Source organism: Patiria miniata, unplaced genomic scaffold (assembly GCF_015706575.1).
Source record: "Patiria miniata isolate m_02_andy unplaced genomic scaffold, ASM1570657v1 HiC_scaffold_15, whole genome shotgun sequence".
In the NCBI taxonomy this organism is placed as follows: domain Eukaryota; kingdom Metazoa; phylum Echinodermata; class Asteroidea; order Valvatida; family Asterinidae; genus Patiria; species Patiria miniata.
Genome location: NW_024037053.1, coordinates 2,757,951 through 2,784,586, shown reverse-complemented (window position 1 = coordinate 2,784,586; position 26,636 = coordinate 2,757,951). Strand labels below are relative to the sequence as shown.

Sequence of the window (26,636 nt, the reverse complement as noted above, 5' to 3'; positions counted from 1 at the left end):
GGTCAAATTGTTTTGATATTCCCCTCCCAAAAACCACCCCTAAAAGGTTGTTAATCCCGAGACCCAGGTCTAAATGTAACCCCCCCCCCCTGCCTCTATGTGAGATAGACCCACAAATCCGGATTTTTTCAAATAAAATCGCCCGAGTTGGAAGCCACAAGTCACAAATACTTGATTGACAATCAATCCCAATTATAAGCCGCAAGGTCCTCTCATTCAAAAGAAACTGTGGGGGCATAGTTAATGAGCTCGCGCGCACTAATTTTAAGGTTGATGGTGGGGTGCACCCTTAAAAAAACACGACTTTGACAGAAAATTTGACGGAATGGATTTTTGGGCAGATTTCTGGCAGAATTCTGCACATTTGGTAATAAGGAAATTTTGTGTGACATTTGCATGTAATTAAAAGTTTGATAATGTTTTTGTGAAATTCTAGGTGATTAAGCAGATTTTTTGTCAATCTAGCAGAATTTTGAAATGCATCTAGCAGAATTTGCGAATTTAATATGGTCACCTTTGCCAAGGATATTGGCTTAGGATGACTGTATTTTTAATTGCATTTTAGCAGAATTTGGCCATGACCTTACGGTCAACCTGTATCGGCTTAAAAAAAATCTGCCAAAATTAGCCGAAACAGGGTGACCGTTTTCTGCTAAAAAAAAATCTGCCAAAATTAGCCAAAACAGGGTGACCGTTTTCTGCTAAAAAATTCTGTCAAAATTAGCTGACACAGGGTGACCGTTTTCTGCTAAAAAAAATCTGCCAAAATTAAAACGGGGTCACCGTTTTCTGCTAAAAAAAAATCTGCCAAAATTAGCCGAAACAGGGTGACCGTTTTCTGCTCAAAAATTCTGTCAAAATTAGCTGACACAGGGTGACCGTTTTCTGCTTAAAAAACGTGTCAGTTTCAGTCATGCCATAGATTAATGCTTAAACTCATTTCCAGCCGTAAACTACCGCACTCCAGGCTTACTTATGTGAGCCAACCATACAATCTGTGTGCTGACGACTGGTAGAACAGATTCAATTTGTTCTGGCAATTCAGATACCGTGGTGCCATTTTCATCAAATTCGTTAAAAATTTAATACAAAAAATCAAACTTTAACAAAGATCATCAGAAAAATCGGAATTCCAAATAGAATCAGAAAAGTGTTATCTCTGGGTGTGCCACTCGAAAGTGGTCACGCATACTGGAATTTAGATCCTTGTGGAGACATTTCTTTGTTCTCGTGTAGTAAAGTTTTCGATTTTGCAATTGGAAATTCCTAGTTTTTGAGTAAAATCCATATATCTATTTCGTGAAAACCTTGTGGAGACGTATTCATCTATAGAAATTGCCTTTGTTCCCTATTGTGTGCATGTCTCCAGAGGGCACGGTGTATCAGATCACCAAGCCCTATCATGTACTGTTCATGCAAAGAGTCTAGTGGGGCCACCTACTTGTTGCCCGGACTGTTGACCATAGCACCGGTGATGTTCTGATCCATGAAGAACAGCAGCGACAGGCAAAAGCCCATGCCCATGGAGCCCACGATCATGTAGACGTTGACCTGCTCCAACGAGACCAGCTGGAAGAAGCTGCCGTCTTGATAAGGAAACTTCTCCACTGTGTGGGAAAAAAAGAGGGAAGTTCCTTGGAAGTCTTAATGCAGAATTTTTTTCTTTTTTATCTTTCCAGAAAGTAAAGACCTGATCAAAGATGACCTTAACGCCATTGGCCTTAAACACGATCAGGCTGTTGGTGCTGCCCAGGATCAGGCTGGATGGTTGGGGTGCTCGTGTGCCGTGGTACATGGGTTCAAATCCTGACCGTGGGAACATGGTGCTTGTGCTCTTGAGCAAGGCACTTTACCATTATTGCTTCGTCCTTCGGGTGGGACGCAAAGCCTTAGATCCTGTGTGTTGTGTAATGCATGTTAAAGAACCCAGTTACACGTATCGCTAAGAGATGGGGTTTGCCCCGGTGTTTGTTGCAGTGGCTGCAATATGCGCCTCAGCACCTTGTAAATCCTTATAAAGGTGCTACATAATGGGTCTAATAGTTCTCATTAACTTGAGGGCCTCCATGGAAAGTAGTGCCTTTCACTGATCGGAGTTTACCCTCATTAAAGATGACGTAAAAACAAAAGAGAGAGAGAGACGAATTTCGAGCATTGGAAAAAAAACATTGATCACAACGTCTCGAGCTGAGTACAGCTCGAGTAGCATCAACTACAGGCAAGTAACGTTTCCCAAAAATGAGAAATAAAAGTTTACAGATGACAGAGAAGTTGTCCCGTAGTAGCCTGCACTAATACTTACACTGAATATCACTGAATAGATAGGATCCCACGAATGACATGGTGATGACGCTGACTGGCAGTGCATAGTCTGCTAATACCTCCCGCTTGCTTGCATCCAGAAAGGGGCTGGACAAAAAACAAAAACAAAAATCTGGTGTTAAAATTTTTTTCTAAACATTTGCATCTTTCATTTTCACAAACTCAAAACTTTAAAAGCCTTTTACTTTTTTGACACGTAGATAAATACAAACTTTAAACAGCCACAACTTGTCAACAGAATGTCCGATGGAAGTGCAATAAACAGTATCGTAAGGAGAATTTTATTTTCTTTCCTAATACCCGCAAACTCTAATTGCGACCTCTGCCCAGTTCTGTCTCATTTTGCCCGAACGCCTCAAATATTTCTTTGGGGGAGCTATGGCCTCATGCCCTCCACCCTACAGAATCCATACAACGCCCTAACCTTTTTGTAAAACTGTGCAGCGTGACGCCGACCCACAGCGTACCAAACATCAGGATGAGATAGACCAGTGAGTTCTCCCTTAGACAGGGCTGGATGCTGACTGTCTGCGTGACGTTACTGCTGTCGTTCTGGGGTAGGTAGTCCAGCAGGCCTAGGTCCATTCTCTGGATCTGATCGCAGCCCTCTGAGATGTAGTTCCTTTTAAAGTCTGTAAGAAGGTGCGGTAGACAGATAGATTAACGACTCATTTTAGACTTGCTAGATAATGAGTCCACTGCTAACTTAAAGGGCCCATGCAATGTAATTTTTTTAATGCAATCCTTGAAAATGCACCTTTGTGTCCCCATTTAAAAATCTTTCCAATCGTAAAATATTTATTGGGTTACGGCCAATTGAAAACAAGTGCCGCTTTTTCATTTTGCCCACGATGGCTGATATTTTGACTGCCGAAATGAGAACACAGGCCGAAAACTTGCATCCGTGAAAGAGGCTACCAAGTAGAGGGCAGAGACAGAGCAGCACAGTAAACATCTAAGAAATTTAACCAAACAGTCCTTCTCAGGACTACCATAGGAGAAATGACCATTTTTTGCAAAACTGAAAAATATACAAGAACCAAATAAAACAAAAAACTACCCTCACCCCCATATCAGTTACATTCCTAATAAACGACAATGAAGACCGTGGACAAAATAAAAAATCTCACTTTTTTTGAATTGGCCATTACTCAATAAATATTTACCAGATTGGAAAGATTTTTTCGTTGCTGAAAAGCTAATTAACTATACATGGGCGACACGAGCCCCCCCCCCCCCCCCCCCCCCGGGAAAAGCCACACAAAAAAAAGGGGGGGGGGGGGAAAGGAAAGAGGCGCGAAGTCATATTGCTGCTATTTTAATTGGTTGGGTGGGGGGGGGGGGGGGGGGGCAAATGTCCATGCCCACCCTCGAAAAATGATAAATAGAGAATATGCTGGAAAAGTACAGGGATTTCGGGGGGGGGGGGGGGGGGAATGTGCTTTGCCCCCCTGTAGGAAAATCCTAGCGACGCCCATGTAACTATACTCTCCAAATATGTATCGATATTTGAGATGTATTTTTTAAAAGCTGTCAACAAAGGTCCTTTAAGGGTTCAGGGTTTGGGGGGGGGGGGTGGAGACCCTATACTTACTGTATGCAAGGTCCTTGAAGGCATCCACACAAAATGCAATGGAAATGAAGAGGGCGAAGATTTCTTCCGTTGATCTGAAAACAAAGCAAATTGTAAGTAAAAAATACGTCTCTATAAAACATAATAAAAGACGTTTTGACCAAACAAGTTTTGGTTTTTGTTTGTAGGCCTCAATAGGGATGTAGATAGACTTGTACATTTTTGCAGAAATTTGAGGTAAACATAAAAAACCTCTTCTGGAAATTCTTTGAAATTGAAAAAAAAAATGAAAAAAGAAGAAGCTTTAATCCCAGGAGGACCTAACATTCCTAATTCCCTCTGTAGTATGTCAAAACAAAATGTCCGTCTGACTGTTTTTAAAATAACTACAAAACCACGAGGTCAATTTTAAAAATGTTTGGTTGTGCCTTGGCCTCAACCCCTATGAGTTTCATTTAATTTCAGTCACGCATCACTGCACAATTGTCAATTGAGCACAACAACATTTTTGGACACTGTGACCAAGTTCCTAGCCTTAATCAATTTCAGTGCTGTGTTATGTAAGCTTTGTTAAATCCTGCATGTTGAGAAAAAAAAAGGCTGATGTGGTTTGGGATTGGAATCATTTGCCCTTGAGCATTAAACTGATGTCTTGCCATGATGACTGACAGCCAGGCAAATGATTCCAATCCCAACCGCAGCCCTTTTCACAACATGAAGGATTTTACACAGCTTAACTATCAGACAACACGTGGCACTCTTTATGACAGCTACACGATGTCGCTGACTGGACGACAGATTTGCAGACTGCATGGCATACATGTACTTTAATCAATTTTTTTTTTTGGTAACACTGTCAACTTCAGCTTGATTCTGAAGTACACGCGTGCACAGACTCTGTTCAGAAGTACCCCTCAAACAGTGACACCGAGAGAGACATGTGAAGCACCCTTGAGCGTTGCTGCCGCTGCGTGCACACGCTCGGTTGCCTTCCTCCGTGAAGACCTTACGACCTCACGCACATTGACAATGAGAAGCTGTCGCTTGCACATTGTTATCAGTGTTGTACACATGAGGATAATGCATGTAATAATAATGCAGTGTTGATACAGCACTTTATAACAAAGTCTCAAAAACTTCACAATTATTACCCCGTTTATCAGGCCACGAGACAAGTTTTCTCCAGATCTGTACAAGCTGGGCCTAATTTCCTGACTCTGCTAACCACAGAATTCCTAGCTTACCATCACCATTTTGTGCTAAGCAGGCAAGCAGAAAAGTTCTGTGCTAATCCTGTAAGCACAGAATCCTTAGTTACAGGATGTGTGGGTGCGCAGAAGCCAAAATGTCTCGCTGACCTGTGAAATAAGCTTACCGTAAGCACAGAATTTTCTGCTACAGTAAGCACGGATTTTTTCGCTAATGGTAAGCAGTCATGAAATTAGGCCCAGGTCTCTACCCTCACAGGCCCCTATTGATATTCTTAAATAATAATTGTGCTTATACATTGTGTATAGCGCTTTCCATCGTATCAACGATCTCAAAGCGCTTTACAATTATTACCCCGTTCAACAGGCCATGGGACCACGCGGCAGCCGATATCAGCGCTCAATCGGTCCTCGACCCTCACAGGTACCCATTCATACTCCTGGGTGGAGAGAGGCAATTGAAGTAAAGTGTCTTGCCTAAGGGCACAAACACCATGTTCCTGGCAGGGTTCGAACCCACGCGCCTTCGTACATGAGTCAAACACCATAACCACTGGACCAGGGCGTTATGAGGTGGATAATGGGGCAATTGTGGTTAAGTGTCTTGCCCAAGAACACAAGCACTAACTCCAGTCTGGGTTCTGAAACCTATACTCATGCAAATCAAACATGCACTGCGGTGTCCTTCACACTCTTGTAAAGTGGGCTTCGGAGTGCCATCCACTGTCCATAAATAGACAGACCGACAAACAAACAAGCCGACGAGTACCTTGTGGACCACTTCATGATGCGGGACACGTCGAAGACTGAATACAGACAGAGGAAGAGCGTGTTCCAGAGACCGACCAGGGCGTACATCGTCAGGAAGTCCAGCTTAAAATCCTCACAGATACTGTAGATTACTGAAAGAAAATCAACAAAAAATACGATTTCAAAATGAAAATGGATCTAGGAATTTGTGCAGTCTGTTTAAGCTTCTAGCCTTATTTGGAGTAGACCATTTGCAGCTATCCAAAAAGTAACTGACAATTTTTTTGTTGAAAAGCTTACATGGTTTACTTTAAAGATAGTAATGGCACTAACTCCCTGTGAAATTTTTCATTCTGGCATATGCTGTCATTTTGAAGAAAACAATTAAAGAAGGCCATTTCCAAAGATGCGTCAAGTGATGCATTTTTGAAAATTTCCGTTAGTAGTTGGTTCGTAACTGGGCGAATACGCGAATGGGTGCGCACAAGCGTTGACTTGACGCACACGCATGCTCGGTTGCTATTTTTTGTCGGTTCTTTAAGTAAAATCGTGTAGCTGCAATCTGCTGAATGAGAACGTGTTCCGGATACTGATTTCGGGCGCAATTCAAAATATGACTTGCAAGCTTTGAATTGAAATCGAGATCCTAGAATATCCTCGCATTATACAGCATGCACAGAGCTAAAATTTCATCAGGTTAGTTGTTAAGCACCCGTCTTTAGGTTTGAGCACTTTTGTTGCTTCAAACGAAATAAGTGGACAAACGACAAATGATCTACCCTTCCTTATAAAAAAAAAAGACAATTGGGAAAAAAAAACCCTCAAGAAATTCAAATTAAAATCTTCTAGGATGCTCTGAATATTATCAAAAGCAACCATCAGGTAAACTGGTTTAAGAAGGACGGTAATCTGTTTACACAGCGACATAGAATATCAACAACATTATACTGTAGATTACTGAGAAGAAACTGCACGGTAAATTGGTTAAATTGACCTGGTTAACTATTTACTAGAGTCATCGATCATTCCTACTCTTTCACGACTGAACTCAGTCTTTGAAACCTCAGAAAGACCCAAGCCCGGTGAAATATTTCACAACAGGTGAAGAGGTTCCAATTAGACCAAACTTCCGCGCACGTGAAACCCAATCATGTGACCGAGTTTTTTCCTTCTTTTTTTCCCTTTCTTCAATAATCACCTGAACTAGTTTCAACCCAGCCTGGCCACTAGAATGTAGCTGTGGCTTAAAGGCTCCATGAGATGAACTTTTCGTAAGAACCCTTTTTTTTGGCAACGATCTACTTCTCTTAAATGTATGAAAACTATTTGAATTCCCTTTTTGGTTAATTTGATTGGAAAGTGCACTTCTTTAAACATTTTAAATTTTCCATGCTTTTCTGGACAACTGAGGGCGCTGTTGCTGTGATGTCATTTTAGGAAGACACTGTTCAGGTTAGGGGTTTTTCTGTTCATAATGTGAACCTCAAAATTTGCCCAGTGAAAACATTTGTGAGAAAAGTTTGCTAACTGGCTTATTGCCATGTACTGACACAACAACGAATCACTAAAGAACAGAGTAGTTTCGAAAGCGTAGGATTCGAGTATCTGTTTGTCCTTTTCTTTTCTTATTATCAACATGGTGTTTTTTTGTAAGGCGGTAGAACCCTATGCCCCAATCTATGGCATATTAGCTCAAGTTGTCCACTGACACTCATTCAAATGGGCCGTGTTTTGTCAACAGTAAACTCGAAAAACTTTCCACGGCAAACTCTTGGTGGCGCAGTGCAGTGTGAATCGCCCGAATTCATACAAAATATGAATGACAGCCGATCGATTTGAAGAAGAATCTGTGATGAGTTAGCACAATACGTCTTTCGTTATCAAAATCAAAGTTGTATTATGAACCACTGCAGCAAACGATACCGCATGATGCAGAGAAACTGTGTTTGAAGTAAATCAATTTGCTACGGGTCCGTGGTTGATTTGGGGGGATTGGGTTTTCCAAGACTGGCATCAGTTGTCGTTATTTATCGCTGCTAATTCACCAAGGGAAATGACTTTATGTTTTGCTCTTCTCGCTTTTTTTTTGGTCCTGACTCACATATAAAACGCAGCACTGCAAATCAGTTGTCGTTATTTATTGCTGCTAGCTTATTTATCGCTGCTTACATGTGTAAATTCACCGCTGCAGATTTACAGCTTGTTCAGCAAATTCTCAATTATTCTTCCTCCACCTGTTTTAGTGTGTTGAGTTAAGATATATCACGTTTTGTTTTGAGTTTAGTCAAGTGAAAGTTAAACTGAATGTTCAATGTATGTAACTCTATAGCTAAAACATTCTCTTTTTTTCATGTTAAGTTGAAACTCACATGGTGTTTGGACACACATGTTTCAAGAAATATTTACCTTCCAGAAAATATTTCTAGCATGGCATTGCACCTTTTGAACTAGTCCCCAAAAATAAAATTGCTTGTTTTTCTCACGCCACTTAAATCAAACAAGGTTTGACCTTTAAATCCTCACCGTGACTTTTAAATATACAGAGATGCCATAAACGTAATTGTCCAACATTTCGTGTAAATAGGCTGGCATTAGGGCATTAAGACTTGGCATTTTAAGCATATCGGGTTATGGTGCACCCTCGCGCCAAACCAAGACTCTAACTTCGTAAATGTCACTCGTTAAAATGTCACAGCTTTTGAATCAACTTGCATTTTCTTTCTTTCTTTTTCATGTTTTTTCGCATAAATATTTGCACTTCTGAATGGAGGGGAAGTCACACTTGTTTTGAAATTTGGAATGCGGAGGGACTTGAACTTAAGACCACTGAGTTGGATGGCCTGCAACTGCAGGATTTCCACAGAAATCGTAAAATGAAATTTTATGATTTTTCCATAATTTATCCAGGCCTTTTCCAGGACAAAATAAGGGCTTTCCATGACCAATTCAAATGCTGTTTTGGTATCTTTTAGGAGCCCATTGCTCTTGAGGTAAAGGACGCCACTCCCTTTCAGCTTTCCAGTCTGACACACGACCACAGAGCACCACAGAGCACCACAAAAGCACCACAATGGTGAATTGCACATGTAGCAAGTATCTACACCTTTGTAACACCTCATCCACAGATTCTGTATCTTGATTGGCCAAGAGTGAGCCACATGACCTTTGCTATTTTTGCTAGCTTGCTCCGCACGGCCAAAAAGTAATAGTAATTACCCATGGCAACCAAAGTACATGTACTACATGTATACCCTTGGGCTCTGTGCACCACAAAAGAGGGCACCCTTTCACCTAGCAACAACGTCCCATGGGCGGCACACATACATTTCGCTGGTAGACGCATGCGCACCGTTCCTTGTGTGTGACGCACGTACATGTACACCAGGGGATTTGTACACACTGTGGCTGTGCTTCGCGGCAAAATATTAGTCAGGCAAGATGGCGTCGTTCGGTCGACCCCAACTGTACTTTCCTTGCCGGTGAGGGTTTACTTGTGAACGGAGCGGATAGCAACCAAAGTACTACACGCATAACAATCGGTATTGTGTGCAAATGCATGCGGGTGTATTGTGCGAGTTGCGTGTATTGTTCCCAAGCGCTAGCACTACAGAGCTGGTTTCAAATATGTTGTGAAGGGGTACTTTGGAAAAGTGCAAGTAAATTGTCAACTAATTTCGTATTCAAAAAGAAGTGCAAGTTAATTGTACTTAGATTAAATTAATCAGTTATCGCTTAAAATCAAGTAGAATCTGTGGGAGAGGTGTTATAATAATATTGACTGCTTTATCTCGTGGTGTAGTAAAACCAGCCTCCCTCGGTGATCCATGGAGCATTTTATTTTGCCGAGACAAAGAATGCTCAATGGACCTCCTCAGGGAACGGGGGAAAGGGGCTGGTTTTACTATACCACTCGAAGCAGTCAATATTTCTACATTATAGCAAGGAAGAATAGTAAGCCGGAATGTAAATTGGAAGACTGCTCTAGCCAAATAAGGCATCATAACGTATGGGTTAATTGTGCAGGATTCTATTCCTCTTCCGTGAATTTTTTTTTTAGTGAAAAAAAAATTCCACTTTCCGTGAATCCTTGTAAAATTACCAAAAACGCCATGACTTTCCACGATAGTTTTGAATTCCAGGATTTTTTATGACCGTGGGAATCCTGGGAAAAAGAACCAAATATACAGTGCTTACATATGTGTGGTTAGAAAACCAAATATTGAAATTAAACGCAAACTGTAAGCTGCGTATTGGAGAGGATATAAGATAAGCTCAGTTGGTAGTACACCGGAATCACACTTCAGCGGTATTGGGTTCGAGTCCCGTACTGGGTATTTGAGAGGGTGTAAGATACAGAGACAGATAAGCTCAAAGGGGAGTGCACCGGAATCCCTCTCCAGTGGTGTTGGGTTTGAGTACTGTACTGTGTATTTGAGAGGATATAACACAATCCAGCCAGCTAAGCTCAGTTGGTACAACACTGGAATCACACTCCAGTGGTGTTGGGTTCGAGTCCCGTATTGTGTATTTGAGAGGATATGGCATATACAGCCCAGCTAAGCTCAGTTGGTAGAGCACTGGAATCTCATTCCATTGGTGGTGGGTTCAAGTCCCGTATTGTGTATTTGAGAGGATATGACATACACAGCCCAGCTAAGCTCAGTTGGTAGAGCACTGGAATCTCATTCCATTGGTGGTGGGTTCAAGTCCCGTATTGTGTATTTGAGAGGATATAACATAATCTAGCCAGCTAAGCTCAGCTGGTAGAGCACTGGAATCTCATTCCATTGGTGGTGGGTTCAAGTCCCGTACCGTGTATTTGAGAGGATATAACATAATCTAGCCAGCTAAGCTCATCTGGTAGAGCACTGGAATCGCACTCCAGTGGTGTCGGGTTCGAGTCCCGTAATTACGCTCACTGAGTGATCTGATATAGCACCTACTTTTGATGTATATTGCCAGTGGTGCCGTCGTCAGCATGACTATCAGCGGCTGGCCCCCAAAGAGACAGAAGAAAAGCCCGCCGATGGTCTGGGAGACTATCACCTTCCTTACGTCTAAGAAAGAGAGAGAAAAAAATACAGACATAATTACAGAGAGATATCAATTTATGCTTATTGATAAAGCTCTTGATAACATTAAAGGGAATGTTCAACATTTGCTTTTGCTGCAATTTTTAGATATCAAGGGATTTGGAGGATTAGTATGTTATAGCAAATATTGTTAAACTGACTTGTTTCATGTTTTGGGTTTGTAGATGCTGGAAAAACCAAGAAAACCAATCATGTTCTTGTAGTCTGGTTCCCCCGACCCCACTTAAGATGAAACAGAGCAATTAATTGAATTTGGGGAATTGTAAGGTCAAAGAATCAGTCTAGCAGGCTTGTACCCCTTCACAGGTGTGTAATCAATTGCAAAGTAAACGCTGGTCTAAAAATACACTTTTTCTTGAAAATGTCAGCACACCAGCAGCCACGATTTTACAGGATGCTTTAGACTGTCATTCCCTAACAATCCAGTAAGGTATTTCGTGATAACTTGATCATTTCGTTTTTTGATGTTTGCAAATGTTGTACATGTATCTTCCCTTTAATCTTAAGAAATTCACTAAAACTATTAAAGCTATAGTCCATCATTTGCAGCCACCCGAAAAGTAACTGGCGTAATTATTGCTGAAAAACAAACTTGGTTGAAAGATAGTAAGGGAACTAAACTCCCTGTGAAATTATTCTTTCTGGGAAGCTGTCATTTTGAAGTAATCAACAAAAGAAGGCATTTCTAACGGAACGGTGATTCTTAAGAAGCACCTTAGGAAAATTTAAATTAGTAGTTCGTTTTGTTATTCAGCGCAACGCGCACAAGTATTGGAACGACGCACACGCGCGCGCGGTTGTTATAATTCGTCGGATCAGTGCGCGACGTCGCGTATAGATGCAATTCAAAACAATTCAAAACATGATTCAGTAACTTTTGATTTGAAATTGAGATCTTAGAATGATGTTTTTCTCGGAATGTACAGCTGAAGCTTAGCTGAAACTTCATCAGGTTAGTTGTTCAGTATCCTTCATTAGATTTTGAACTCTTTTGTTGCTTCAAACGAACAAAATGCACAAATTACAAATGATGGACTGTCTGTTTCTTGTCACTCATGCACTGCGCATTGCACATCATGTTTAAAAATATTAGAAATAAAAAGCTGGTGCATTAATGCTAATTAACAGAAGTAACACCATCCTAATAGAATTTTTCTCAAAGAAAAACAACGAGAGAAAGATTGTGCCAGTAACACAATCTTGGGACCATTACATGTGAGTTTTATAACATGTCTTTGAATGACTACATGTACACAGTTACACTTATAAATTACAAAACAAAACCTAGTTTAAACTTGCCATTTCGCATACTAGAAATTTATCATCATGTTCTGGCTGTTTTCCAGATGGCACCTATCAGGTTTTGCAATAACATTAATGTGCTCATTTTCATATTCAGTATTAGAGTGCGCGAGCATGTATTATTTACATTAAAGGGAAAATACAACATTTGCAAACATCAAAAAATAAAACTACCAAATCATTTTGAAATACCTTGCTGGACTGTTAGTGAATGACAGTGTAAAGCATCCTGTAAAATCATGGCACCTGGTATACTGTCATTTTCAAGAAAAGTGGTATTTTTGTATCAATTTCCAACGCTGATCGGCCGATCAGCGTTGGAACGAAACTGGCTTTTTTTTCAAATACTGGCCCCAGTTGACCATCGCACTTGTTTGCAATCGATTACACACCTATGAACGGGTACAAGCCAGCTAGACTGGTTCCCTGACCTTACAATTCCCCAATATATGTAAACTGCTCTGTTTCTTCTTAAATGGAGTCAGGGAACCAGACTACAAGAAAATGATTGTTTTTCTTGGTTTTTATAGCATTTTCGAACCCAAAACCTCAAAAAAGTCAGTGTAACTATATTTGTTATATATTTCCAACCCCCCAATTTCATCCATTTCTGAAAATTACAGCAAAAGCAAATGATGTATATTCCCTTTAATACATAAACAGAAAAAACACAGCCAAGCCAAAAACCTAAAGACTTTAAAGTTAAGGAAAGCCTCGTGTACAAATAACTAATTGTGTGTCTAAATGTTATTAGAAATGCAAAAATAATATGCACAAAGGTAAACAAAAACTACACAAACATTTCAACTCAAGCAAACGCGAGGAGCCCTCTGCAAACCCCGAACTGTTCCCCAACCACCCTCCTTTGCTCCCCCCTCTTTCCCCTGATGATATGAGCCAGGAACGTGGCCCGTCTAGCATCCTTCCGATTATGCCCAGCGCCGTCTCGTGTTTCCTTGACTAAACTCGAGTCCAGTTAACATTTTCCAGCATCCATATCGCACATTCGGCTCATCCGGATACACAAGACCCCCCCCCCCCCCCTCCACATCCTCTCACCTCCCCCCCCCCCCCCCCTCGCTTTGCGACGCTCTGGTTGTTTGGGCATATATTGATTCAGTGTCCAATAACCGCCGCGTGACGACGCTAGAATGCGGATCTAGTGTTATATTGCCAGACCAATCTCACAATCAGATCGGGGGAGGGGGGGGGGGATTCTCATGTACAATGCATGTTTTTTTTCATTGGATAAATCTGAAGCATTCAATCGATGGGGAGAAATATGTCGTACCATCGATTTATCAATTTTTTCATCGGGTATTTTATGCAAAATGAGTAAGAAATCTTGGGTGTGTTAAAAATGTCACGCTAAACTTGAGACTCGAATATAGTGTACACGTACCTGGAAAAAAAAGGACTGTATCTTAAGTTTCATGAATCGACATTTCAGGGAGTCAGATTGACGCAGTGGTTACTGTCTTCGCCTTCCACCGCTGTGGCACGGGTTCGATTCCTGCCCTGGCCACTTGTGGATTGGGTTTTCAGTCCCTGCCTGATTCTGTGGGTTTTCCCGAGAATATTCTTCTAGGCTTTTCCTCCCACCTCTAAAACTGTAATTTCTTCTCACTGTCTTCTCTCTACGGGTTTCTTCAGGCCTGCGAGCTACAGTGCCTAGGGCGCTTTTGAGGAATCCTTAGTTTCATTACCAGAAAGAAATCAACTAAAAAGTTTGAGCATCAGTCAGTTTTGAATGAGATATCGAATAAAAAAACAGAGTCATCCAACGTTCAGTGATGAAATTATTTGGAGCCTTAAAATAATTCAGGTAAAAACCCTCAATGCATATCAGAGGAGACAAAACACCAAAGAATAAAAGCTTCTCCCAAGGGTAGAAGAGTCCAAAATTAGACCAAAAACTAGTTGGTTGTTTTTGGCATAAAGGTGGAAAATATGTTATGAAAGTTTAAAAAAAGCCTGTTTTTCAAGAGCAAAGAAAAAGCAATTTTAACAACTTGACATGATTCTGAGAGCATCTCATTTACTCTCAACAATTTCGCAATCATTTTGCCTCCTCCAAATGGTTTATTAACTTTTCCTTCGATCCAAGTGCACCGATGACATCATCAGTAAGTACCGTGACATCACGCATAATGATCCGACCCGTCGTCTCTCAGAAAAGACATGGGCTGAGCGGATCAATCGGGTGCTTTAATTCTCTGCCAGCGAGAGGGATCGACTGAAGGGGTCCCTGTACCCAGCACGCCGTGACGTCATTCGGCGAGGTTAAACAGACCCTTCACTTACAAGATTACCGCTTCAAATGCATGCGCTGCCCTCCGGCGACGAAAAAAGTCTACAAGCTGCTAGGCAATGGGCAAGTTGCTCGCACTATTGCGTCACAAGGATCAATAACGATGCCACATAATTTTTGTCTCTCGTTCTTTTTCTTTTTTTCTTCGTCTCTCTCTCTCCTTGCAAATGTTCTCAAGTCGATTTGCAGGGAATAATTTCTCGCTTAATTTCTGCGGGTTGGTGGGGCATCTCGTACAATGTCTTGGAGAATATTTGATTAGGAGCAGTAGAGGCGGCCAATTTTATTTTTGGATGGGTAATTGAATCAGGTCTCTACTGTTGAGGAGCTCGGCACGACCCGAGACGTGTATTGATTCTGGTTTTGGTTTATTGGGTGCTGGAATGTTGGGCAACAAACTCCCAAAGCAAATATTGTTGTTGATGTACAGGGTGTCTCAAAAAACATGTAGCAGTCAATCCATAAATATTAAAAATACTAGCACTCTCTTTTTGAAAAACCTCATCCATAGAGCCTGAAGGTGTATCAAATTATACTCTACCCACCCCAGCCCAGAGATATAGTTAATTAAATGAAAGGGCATGAATTCCAAGTTGGGCCACTTGGTGAAAGACATTCACGACCGAAAAGGTGAAGAAATTGGCCCAAACAGAGTTTGACAGTCTTTACAGGCTTTGATGCAGCTCTTTCAAATGTCCACCAGGTGTGTATCCCCAAACTTTCTATAATTGAAAGAGTTTATTTCCAAAACGCGACATATTTGGAAAAAAAAGTGACAATTTGTGCACGGTTATGAAACTTTAAAGAATAAAAACAGTGTAACAGCTGTTTTTAAACTTCATTTTTCGGTTTGTTGTATTCTTAAGTTGCGTTTATGTATAAATCAGCTGTGAAAATTGCTTTTGGGCAGCCAGAAGAGAGCAGGATTCTAAAAAGAGCTGTTTGGATGCTAGTTGTGATTTCATTCATAGAGGGTTCGCCTTTTGCGGACGTTGAAGAAACCACTTTTTTTGCATTGGTGATTGGTCATTGCTGTTCCTGAGACACGCAACGTGTATCGTACACTGAGAACGACACAAAAAAGTATTCATACTCCGTCACGTCCGATGTAAACAAGCAGGGTTTTTTCATCTTTTCTCGGGAACAGTAAGACATTAGCTTGGTTTCCTTTCAACCAGATGTTTGAAATAGGATGAGTTAACAACCCAAAACATGAAATTGTTGGGGATTTCAGGCCCTAGTGCCCCTTTAACTTTTGGGTTTTTGGATTCAAAAACAGGGTTCTCAGCACTTTTATATTCCTTAAGTTTTCCCTGACATTTCCCTCACAAATTCCAAAATTCCACGAGAAATATTGTCACTTTAACAAGCTTATCCTCAGTTTTCCCTGACATTTCCCTTAAAAAATCTAAAATTCCACGAGAAATATTGTCACTTTAGCAAGGTTATCCTAAGTTTTCCCTGACATTTTCCTTAAAAATTCCACAATTCCACGAGAAATATTGTCACTTTAACAAGCTTATCCTCAGTTTTCCCTGACATTTCCCTTAAAAAATCTAAAATTCCACGAGAAATATTGTCACTTTAGCAAGGTTATCCTAAGTTTTCCCTGACATTTTCCTTAAAAATTCCACAATTCCACGAGAAATATTGTCACTTTAACAAGGTTGCTGGTTGCAGCAAGGCATACCGGTAAATACACTGCCTAAAACTAAAGCTAAAAAGCCACCACAGCAAGTCGTTCAATGGACACAACTTTGATGCATGGCACAATTCACAAGACCTGAGTTTTCCCTGAGTTTTTTTTTGTGTTTTTCCAAAAAATTTCCCGACTGGAAAAATGGAAATGCAATTTCAAGTTTTTCCCTGATTTCCAGCGTGGCTAGGAACCCTGAAACATATTACATTTGTCATTACTCTGCAAGACTATTTTAAAAGAAATACTGATAAAAAAATTTTTAAAACACAAATCAAGGATCAACTCAGCCTTTAAATCAGTTTACAAAGCGTTCCATTTGACTGACATGAAAGCAAATCGTTTACAACGCCCCGACGACGCAAATTCCATCTTATGAATAGCCAGTGACCCATGCATGGAATGCAAACCCACTTTTACAAAATAAAAAGTCATTAAACGAAAATTCCAATGCAGATTCTTTCGAGGGTTTATCAAAATGTGGCAGAATGTGTTGATGTACACATGTAGCGTTGAAGGTTCAACGGATGAAGGTGATGATCATCGTAATGACATTAACATGTATATGAACAGCTGATACTAATTTCTAAGAAAGTATTTGCTTAAAGGGAAAATACAACATTTGCAAACATCAAAAAACGAAATGATCAAATTACCACGAAATACCTTACTGAATTGTTAGGGACTGACAGTCTAAAGCATCCTTTAAAATCGTGGCTCCTGGTGGGCTGACATTTTCAAGAAAAACTGTATTTTTCCAACGATGGTCGGCCGACCAGCGTTGGAGAAAACTGGCTTTTTTTCAAAAACTGTTCTTAATTTTTCATATTTAGTTATTCTGACTTTTCTTTGCAATTGATCACACACCTGTGAAGGGGTACAAGCCTGCTAGACTGATTCTCTGACCTTACAATTCCCCAAAATTGCTTCGTTTCATCTTAAGTGGGGTCAGGGAATCAGACTACAAGAACATGATAGGTTTTCTTGGTTTTTCCAGCATCTACAAGCCCAAAACATGAAACAAGTCAGTTTAACAATATTTTATAACATACTAATCCTCCAAATCCATTTATTTCTGAAAATTGCAGCAAAAGCAAATGTTGTATATTCCCATTAATAGCCAAAATATGTTTTCGTTTTGAAAATTTCCCAGAAATGGCCTTCAAAACCTTCTTTTTTTCATTGTCTGAGAAGTTACTAAGTAATTTCTAAAGTTGGTTACAGGTACCCAATCCCATAATCTGGAACCGGTCCCTGACATCCACAGTCGGGTACTCGGGTACCCGGTTCCTATGCACAGCCCTAAAAGATGAGAATATAAACTCAGTAAACGTGCTAAAGAATGCGGGAAAAGGATGGTGTCACCCATGACATTTTAAAGCTGCGGAAACACCGATCGTGAGCGAAATACAAACCTAAATGTCAACTCATTCAGTATCTCCGACGGCTGTCAACAATGTTTTGTCATCATTTTTTTTTTCTTTTTTTGCTCTACTTTTTTTGGAATTCCCTTGAACTTTTCAGCCAAATTTAGGTTGTGTGCATTAGTTAAAGCGATTCTTCCTGTTCGTCAATGTCCCTATTTTATTATCCCTGCTTCAGGGATGCACCTGTGTGTTCGTGGGGGCGTGAAACTGAAAAGGACTGAATGCTTTGTGCTTTTTTAGAGCAAGAGAGTACATCTACATTGTACATGTACGCACTAACATTACAAGTCCATTAGAAGTCTGATCAATCCGCTCCGTTCACAAGTACCCCCTCACCGGCAAACAAAGTACAGTTGGGGTGACCGACCGGCGCCATCTTGCCTGACTGCAATTTTGCCGCGACGCGCGGCCGTACCACTGCATGTACATTGTACATAGTACAAATCCCCTGGTGTACGTGCGTCACACACAAGGAACGGTGCGCGTCAACCAGCTAAATATCCGCCCATGGGACGTCGTTGCTAGGTAAAAGGGCGCCCTCTTTCATTAGCGCATGGAGCCCATTGGGAACTTAGTCAACAAAATTGGAACTTTTTCTTAGTCTACAATTCTCAGAATGTCTGAGAATGCCTCACATATTTAAAAAGTGAATTCAGAACACTGCGTCTCCCCCCCCCCAAAAAAAAGGGAATAAATGAATAAAACAACCTGTACATTATGAGCAAAATAACAACATCCCTTCGAAAATTGAAATTGTGTTGTTTTTTTTTCAATAAAACAACTCCCCACAATTTTCTGATAATATTGACTGTCTTTTAAGATCTCACAGCTTTTAGAGATTCTATGTTTAAATGAATATGCTATTATTCACACTTCTTTTTCCACAGCACTCTTGTACTGTTTGAAGTGTTTGGCAAATGCGCCTGGCAACCACATCAAATAAATTGTGATAAATGCATGAATCAATCGAAAATCCTTCAAAACACCATGAATAAATTTACAATTCTGGAGCTTATCACAATCTGGGGAAAACGGCAAAAATTTCAGAAACAGAAACACCTTTTGATCGAAAACATAACTTGAGAATATTGGCTTGTACATGATTGTACATAGTATCTTTTTCTCTCAACTTTTACAGAAAATGACAAAAAAAGATGCATTGCTAATCAATCTCTTAAATTAGATTTAAAACATATTCAAACCATTTAAAACAAAAGTAAGGGGCAAAATGAACAATACATTGTGAGTTTATACCTCTGGTTCTTTTCAGAACCATTCTCTTAGTTGAGAAATTATTCGCACATGGTGTTTCCGCAACCTTTCATTATTTAGTATCTCCACCATGCAAAGCCTCAAATCTTACTTAATACATTGAGAGTCGTCAGAATAGACTAGATTTGTTTTTTAATGAAAATAAATAAAAACGCTGCAAATTGCTTTCTGATTGGATTGACCTGGAATACAAATCAAACAATTTAAGCAGCCTGACATTTTGATCTTCTTCAGAGGCAAACTTGTAAATTCACAGATGAATCCCGGCCGTCCAGTGTCCAGTCACAACAAATCTTTCACACTTTCCAATAATCATAATTCTTGCCCGCTGTTTTTTTATCCAAATATCAAACGGGTCATTAACTAAAAACAACGCTCGGCGTACTTATCCTTTCAGATTCTCCGCTAGAGCGGCGTCGTATTTGTGACACCGGAAGCTCTTGACGTACAGGAAACGAGCGTAGAGTGTCTCTCGCTATCTCCGCAAAGATTGAAGACACAGTGGGAAATATATTCATCGGCACGCAGCGCACTTCGTCCCGTATGCGCGGCTTCATCACTGGAGTTCCCCCTCCCCCTCTTTTTAGAACATGACGTGTGGCAGACTCTGCAAATTGCTTGATTAGCGACCTTGATCAAATTATTGGAATGACGTTATAAGTCTCCTGTTTTATGGACTGATCCATCGCACTTGAAATTATGCCCGTCAATGACATTCAATCTGAGTTTGCCCTTGAGGTGTTTCAGATTTTTTTAAAAATTTTTTAGTTCGACATTTTGGTGAATGTTTTGAATTAAATACATACATGTGCTGTCATTTTCAAGAAAAGTGGAATTTTTGTATCAATTTCCAACTATGGTCGGCCGAACATTGTTGGAAAAACAAATACTGCCCCAATTTACCAAATTTAGTTGGCCAACATTTTATTTGCAATTGGTTACACATCCGTGAACGGGTGCAAGCCAGCTAGTCTGGTTCCCTGACCCGACAATTCCCCAAGGTCTATAAATTGGTCCGTTTCGTCTGAAGTAGGGTCAGGGAACCAGACCACAAGAAAAAATTGTTTTCTTGGTTTTTCCAGCATCTATGAACACAAAACTTTGAACAGATCAGTATGACAATATTAGCTATAAAATGCTAACCCCCAAATCCATCCATTTCTGAAAATTACAGCAAAAGCAAATGTTGTAATTTACCTTAAGCTCTAACTTCCTTCGGTGTGCGAAAAAACATATTTAAATTTGGGGATTTAGGACTGGTAGGGTTAAACTACAATAACACAGAACACAAAATACAATGAACTGAAGAAAAGTACAAATAGGTCATAGATTACACATTTTTGAAAAACCCTGTAGCTTTCAAGTACAAAAACAAGAATAAAAATAAATAAAAAACAAATCTGTTCCTCACCTATCTTTCCATGTGTGTTCTTGTCGTTCAGAACTCCGAATGCTATAGATGGCAGGAGGCAGGCAAAGTATAGAAAGAGTGTCGTGGAGATCAGCTTGTGTATGGTCTTGTGACCGACGATACCGTCGCGGAAATCGCTCAGGTAGTGGGGGATTCGACGCTTCAGGTCTCCCCTGAGACCCCTCGCAAAGCCACTCCCCTGCACGTCAAGCAAAGTTAAATCAGTCGTTGAGTAAGTCAATTAATCAATTAATCAGTTAATTGGTCAGTCAGTCAGTCATTTGTGAAATCTGCCCTTTCAAGGGCCGATTTCACGAAACACTAAAACGCGTCTTAGGGAGGGTAACTCGTCTTAACTTGCGACTCGTCCCAGGATCGATTTCACCAAACTTAAGACAGGTTCAACATGTCCTAACTTCGGCTGAACTCGTCTTAACCTAAGATCGGTCTGAGGGTCGTCTTATCTCATTAATGCGTGCGTTAATTTGTATTTCATCTGGAAATAGTTGCCGTTAAAGACGAACATTGGCCTAAAGTTATCGTTTCGAGGAAGAAAACAAATTTTGAAAACATTTCTGATACGTGGGTATAGTTTTAATAAAAATAGCTTACATGTATTTACAAAATTTAATTAATATATGCTAACACCTAGTCGACTTTTTAAAATAGAATGATGAAACGGTGAGCAAGAATGACTCATATTTGTCAAGGACATCCCATTAAAGAGCGTTCAAACGTTTTAAATAATAGGGCTTTATTCAGATTGTGAAATGTCAATGTTGGAATAATTGATAGCGTGCCCCGACTGGTGTATAGAGTAACCAGATATTTAAACTAGTGAAGGGCCATTCTTTGTCATGTGTGTGACATAAAATTGGGCTCGTCTGATTTTTGAAGCTTTACCCCTTGTTAACTACATCTGACATATTACTTTCACTGATTCATCAGGTTAGTACTTTTTACTCCCTACCTCAGAGTACAGTTCTACTTTCACAAATTGTGTCATACATTGTATATTAGGATGGTTTAACAAAGTTTAGTCATGTGTGTAACAGATGTAAAAATGCTATTTGGCCCATACCGGAAATTCACGCTTTTCTCCAAAGTTCTAAGGACACGCACGCACACCCATACTTATTTGGGAGTAAGACTAGTCTTTTGTGATTTACAGCTTGCATAAACAATGCACACCCTCTGCTTTAGTTGTAATGGGAATAGTTCTGTGGTCACGTGTGTGACATTTTGATCGGTCACATGGTTGACATTTTGTAATGAAAATTATACTAATTTATGCAAGGAAAGACCAACTAATGTGCATCTTTACTTACATGTACTAACAACACTTTAGTGAACAATAATCATTTTAATTACATCACATCAACAACTTTTTTCCCCAAAAAAATTAATTTAGTTTCAATTTATGAAGAATCGCCCCGAAAAGGAAAAGGACTTTTTAAAGGTCCTTTCAATGTAGCTTCAATCTCAGCAATCACCACATTTAAAAAAAAAAAAAAAATTTAATTAAAAAATCCTCGGCTACTAAAATACAACAATACGAAACACAGCCTTGAGGTGATGTCCACTGTCAGGCAAATCAATGGCCAGGGACATTGGATGGGGCTTTTTATTCAGCCAATCCAGCAATCAATTTTGTCAGCTTGTATAGTTCCCTCAATCTAGCCACTTTCGATTGACCAAAAACACCTTGCGTCTTTATAAATTCCCTTTCCTTTGTTCTCTGCTATTTCCGAAAATACCGGGGAGGAAAATATAAATCAAAAGAGCGGGCACGACCAAAAAAATAGCCAACAGTTGGTCAAGGTGCAATGTAAACAAACAAGAAACAAAAATCAATCTTTTTTTCTTTTTTTTTTTAATTTGTAATTTTTAATTTTTTTGTGGGGGATTTTCAGCTTATGGTCCAACTCAATTAAAATCTGTACCCAAATATGGTTTTGTTTGGGGATACGGAAAGTACGTGTTTAATTTTGCCTCGGAGGCAAAGCAACGGAATAACCTGAACTTGACGGTCAGCTGAAGTGGATCGATTGCGCCGAATGGAAGGGGTTATTTATACATCCTGTAATTGCATACCAGATTTTGTTTTGAGTTTGGTCCGTCGGACATGTGCTAATGGTACTGGCACTATCGGTCGCGACATCTGAAGAGGAAGTTGTACACAGAAATGCGCCGCTGGCGTTTCCACGATAACAGCAGTTGTTTTGAAAACTAGTTTTATCTCGCAAATACATGTATGCATACAATGTGATAAAAGGTTCTTTCATTATAAAGGAAATAAATGTCTGCTTGGCCAGTTTTGAACAAGTACGTTTAAGACCCGCTAGGGGCCTTGATGCTGATAATGGCCCGAGCAAAAGGTGGGGGTGTTTTATCAGCGATTTCAAACCATCCACATGACGGGCTCTCGACCAATAGGAATGGGTAAACTGTCTTAGGTATTTATGAATGGCTGTAACATTGGGTCAATATAAGAGCATTTTTGAAAAGGAAAAAACTTGCTCACCACGTCGAAGCCATCAAACGGGACGACAACACTCGGTCTGGAGAGGCGATGTCTTGAGGAATGACTCTGCTGGATTGCCAACTCCTTTGCATAACAGTTGAGAATCCTCTTAAACTCATCCTCTGAAGAAAAAAAAAATGAAATAAATTCCGATATGGACAAAAACAGGATAAGAAGTGGTTGTTTTCCCGAAGCAAAAAGCAAAATCCAAAATAAAGAGAATCCTTAAAGTTGTACGAGTATGATCTATCATTTTTAGTCAGTATATAGACTCCCCGTTTGTCGCAAACTAAATTAAGCTGCAGCCGATTTCACGAAACTTTACGCAATGGTTTAGGTCCACTTGCGGTCTTGCGCCACATTATATTGCATACATGTAAGTTGTGCAACATTTCACGCTGCATGCGCAACATTTCAGTTACGACGATTTCACAAAAGTTCCATAAGTCCGCGACTTGCGCAACAAATTATGGCTTAACTTGCGCAATCATTTTAGGTGGCCTACATGTAGGTTGTAGTGTAGCAACTGAAAATGAACTATTTTATAATAGCACATCGTGATCGTTGTTGAGCCTGTCATTGCACAAGGTTGATACAAGACACATAGAAGCATTGCTGTTTTACTCCTGCCAGAATTTTTAGAGTTGCTGCACAATTCCAAAGAAAGTCGGACAAAAAAAAATTTTATTCAATGACTGTTTCATGTACGAACAAAATCATATACACAAACAGCCATCGTAAATGCTGTTACTATCCTCGTCCGAGATGTTTAGGGTATTTGAAACATTGCGCAGCTACGCTTACTTTCGTGAAATCGATTGTCAGTTTATTGCGCAGCTCGGCAACAAATTTGTTGCATAAGTCCTACGCAGGGCGTACCGGTAAGTTACACACTGTGTCGTGAAATCGGCTGCAGGAGTCTCATCATACTTTTTCTTTATAACTATTGAAAGGGGTACCTATGCCTAGAATCTATAGCCAGGATTCGTCTGTATACCACACCTGTCTTAGAGTTCTGTAGCAACTGCCTGCAGTCGATATCGGCCAGGATGGTGGCGAACGTCCGCGCCGTCTCCAGCGCGTTCTTGGTCCCCTTCTCTCGCATCGGTGCCATGACCAGGCAGAAGAACCGCGTCTCCTGGCTGGTGCGGCCCAGATTGGCTGCGTGCTTCAGCCTGGCGATGGCCACGTGACGACGCTGTAAGGACTGCACTGAACACCTGAAGAACGAAGGAAAATGACGGTAATAATAGTTAACGTTTGAGTCTTGGAAGTAAAGAAGAAAGACGCTGGCGAAGAATCCGCTAAGGAAAGAAGTCCTGTTCACCTCCGCTACCGGTACCTGGGTTTGAAGGCCTTTTCACACTAGACAAGTCTCAGGGTTGACGCAGGGATGAAAACACGAGGCGCTCCTCAATTGAAAATATTCAACCCTGCGCCAACCCCGAGATTGATTTCGCCCCTGGTTGAACTCAACTCTGCTCCAGACCGGGTTGAAACTCTCGCCAGGGTTCAAAACAGTAGTAGCCGAGCAAAACAAGCTCGGTTTGCACGAAACAAACGTGAAACGATACGGGGTTGAACGCTGGGTTGAAAAATATAAAAAAATTAACCCGGGGCGGCACTGGGTTCAACCCTGGGTGAACCCAGTGCCGCCCCGGGTTGATTTTTATTTTTCAACCCAGCGTTCAACCTCGTATCGTTTCACACTTATTTCATGCAAATCAAGCTTATCATGCTAAGTTACTACTGTTTTGAACCCTGGCAAGAATTTTCAACCCGGGTTGAAAAAAATCTCAACCCTGGTCTGGAGCAGGGTTGAGTTCAACCCGGGGGGAAATCAATCTCAGGGTTGACGCAAGTGTGAAACGAAGCATGTTTTCAACCCTGCGTCAACCCTGCATCAACCCCGAGACCTGTCTAGTGTGAAAAGGGCTTGATTTGAGAAAACTCGGTATCTTTTTGTCCCATGGCAATTTACTGCAACGATTGCTGATCTCAATTTGATATTACAAGTTGTAAGTAGGTAACTGAGAAGGAAGAGATGGGTTATGTTGAAAATGATCGTAATCTCCACACACACAAAATAAAACATATTGCTTCAGTATCTTGGACACCAAATACGCCAAAACTATAATCAGTCCTTCTTATATCAACCTTTGCTGAGAAACCAGGCCACTCGCAATTTTAATGAGCACTTATTCACACGCTCGGTCGTTGTATTAAAATCTGTAACCTCGCCGGCCACCGTTCAGGGTCCCCGGGGAGCTTGCCTCTGTTTGCGAGAAGCTGCTACCCGCCCGTTGTGCTCACCCCACCGTGCCTTAACGGAGGAAAATCAAATCACTCACTCGGACGGACTTAGCCGACCGTACCTTAAAATATCACACATCGTCTCCCGTTATTAGCCCCCCTCGGTTTCTGCACACATTTTGTGTTTTTTTTCGTTCTTGTCCGGGCTTTTAATTTTAATTCGGATAATCAAAGCGTTTTTAGCGGAGATGATTAGATTAATCACATATGGCTCCGTGTTAAGACGACAAGTTCCGAGGGGGCTGGTTAATTCATTAGGCCGGTTCAGGTAGGGTGCACGTCCAAGGGCGTGAAATGGACATTTTTGTTATTTTAAAGGACTTCAAGAGTTGTATATCTTTTTGTTGGAAATAAATGTACATTACAGAAGACTGCATAAAATGGACAAGGAGCATTGATTTTGTTTTTGTACCCCACCCCCGTGTATTAGTAATAGGCCCATACATGGAACTTTACATGCAAAATTTGATGAGTTACAAAATGCTGCTTGTACAATGTAATATAGAGTATCGTGACGTGAATTTGAAATATCTGTCAAAATATGGTAACTTGCTCACAAGCCTTTTGATTTAAAAAAAAAAAAAATAATTGATAAAACAAAATTTAAAAATTACCATCAAAGTACACTTTATACTTCTCCTACTACATGAATAAATGCTCAATCATGAAGTACTTTTAAAGGTTTTCCCCAAATTATTCTTATTTCCAACTTTTCTTGATCTTTAGTAAAAAGTATTCAAGGTTTCCTGTGATTGATGGCGAGTTTCTAACTTCTTTGTCGGTTTATTTTAAAGTCGAACAAAGAAATTGACTGGAGCGGGGTTAGCACCTGCGACCTCCGGACTGAATTGCGGTGCTCTACCAACTGAGCTATCCAGCCCTATGTTGGCGGTTCCCCCATTTTGTCAACGTCTTTGTTTACAGGGCGCTTGAGTAAAAAAATTAGCGAAATTAACGTAAAAATTCGTAAAATATTGCGGGTTTTTTTTTTTTTACGCATTGCTCCTTTAATAAAAAAAATAATAAAAAAAAAGTAAAAAAATATTACTTTTTTTTTTTTACAAATTAATCAGAAGTTCGAGAGCAAATTCCCCATGCACACAATCATCTGTCATTACATCAAAGCCTGCCCTCGCTTAAAGACGGAACAGGTGCAAAATACCTCATGAAATTAATACTTATTATTGTTATTATTCTTGTTTTATTGTCATTTACTCTATCTGACAAAGTGTATGCACCTCTACCCATGCTTGTACATGTATGTAGATGGTGCAGCTATCAGCTGCAAAAACAGTGTAAAATATCCCCTTTTTGGATCTGAACTCTTCATATCCAGAGAAGATGTTATACCGAGATTTGGTTTCGAAAAATGTCAGAGGTACACGTTTATGCCCGTTGTACGTGGGTCGTGAATATTTCATATGGATATGATTC

General features: G+C 40.3%; 1 protein-coding gene across 1 annotated transcript in view; it reads right to left on the bottom strand.

Annotated features, from left to right (window-relative positions):
* The window catches only part of LOC119722410 (sodium bicarbonate transporter-like protein 11), a 58,413-nt gene that overhangs the window by 6,982 nt on the left and 24,795 nt on the right, over window positions 1–26,636 (bottom strand). The window contains exons 4-12 of the mRNA XM_038192516.1: window positions 23,892–24,109; window positions 22,890–23,011; window positions 20,366–20,564; window positions 10,797–10,910; window positions 5,873–6,005; window positions 3,917–3,990; window positions 2,747–2,954; window positions 2,303–2,409; window positions 1,442–1,607 (exon numbers count right to left, since the gene is read on the bottom strand). Coding sequence (XP_038048444.1) covers window positions 1,442–1,607; window positions 2,303–2,409; window positions 2,747–2,954; window positions 3,917–3,990; window positions 5,873–6,005; window positions 10,797–10,910; window positions 20,366–20,564; window positions 22,890–23,011; window positions 23,892–24,109 — 1,341 coding nt within the window. The remainder of the gene's footprint in view (window positions 1–1,441; window positions 1,608–2,302; window positions 2,410–2,746; window positions 2,955–3,916; window positions 3,991–5,872; window positions 6,006–10,796; window positions 10,911–20,365; window positions 20,565–22,889; window positions 23,012–23,891; window positions 24,110–26,636) is intronic.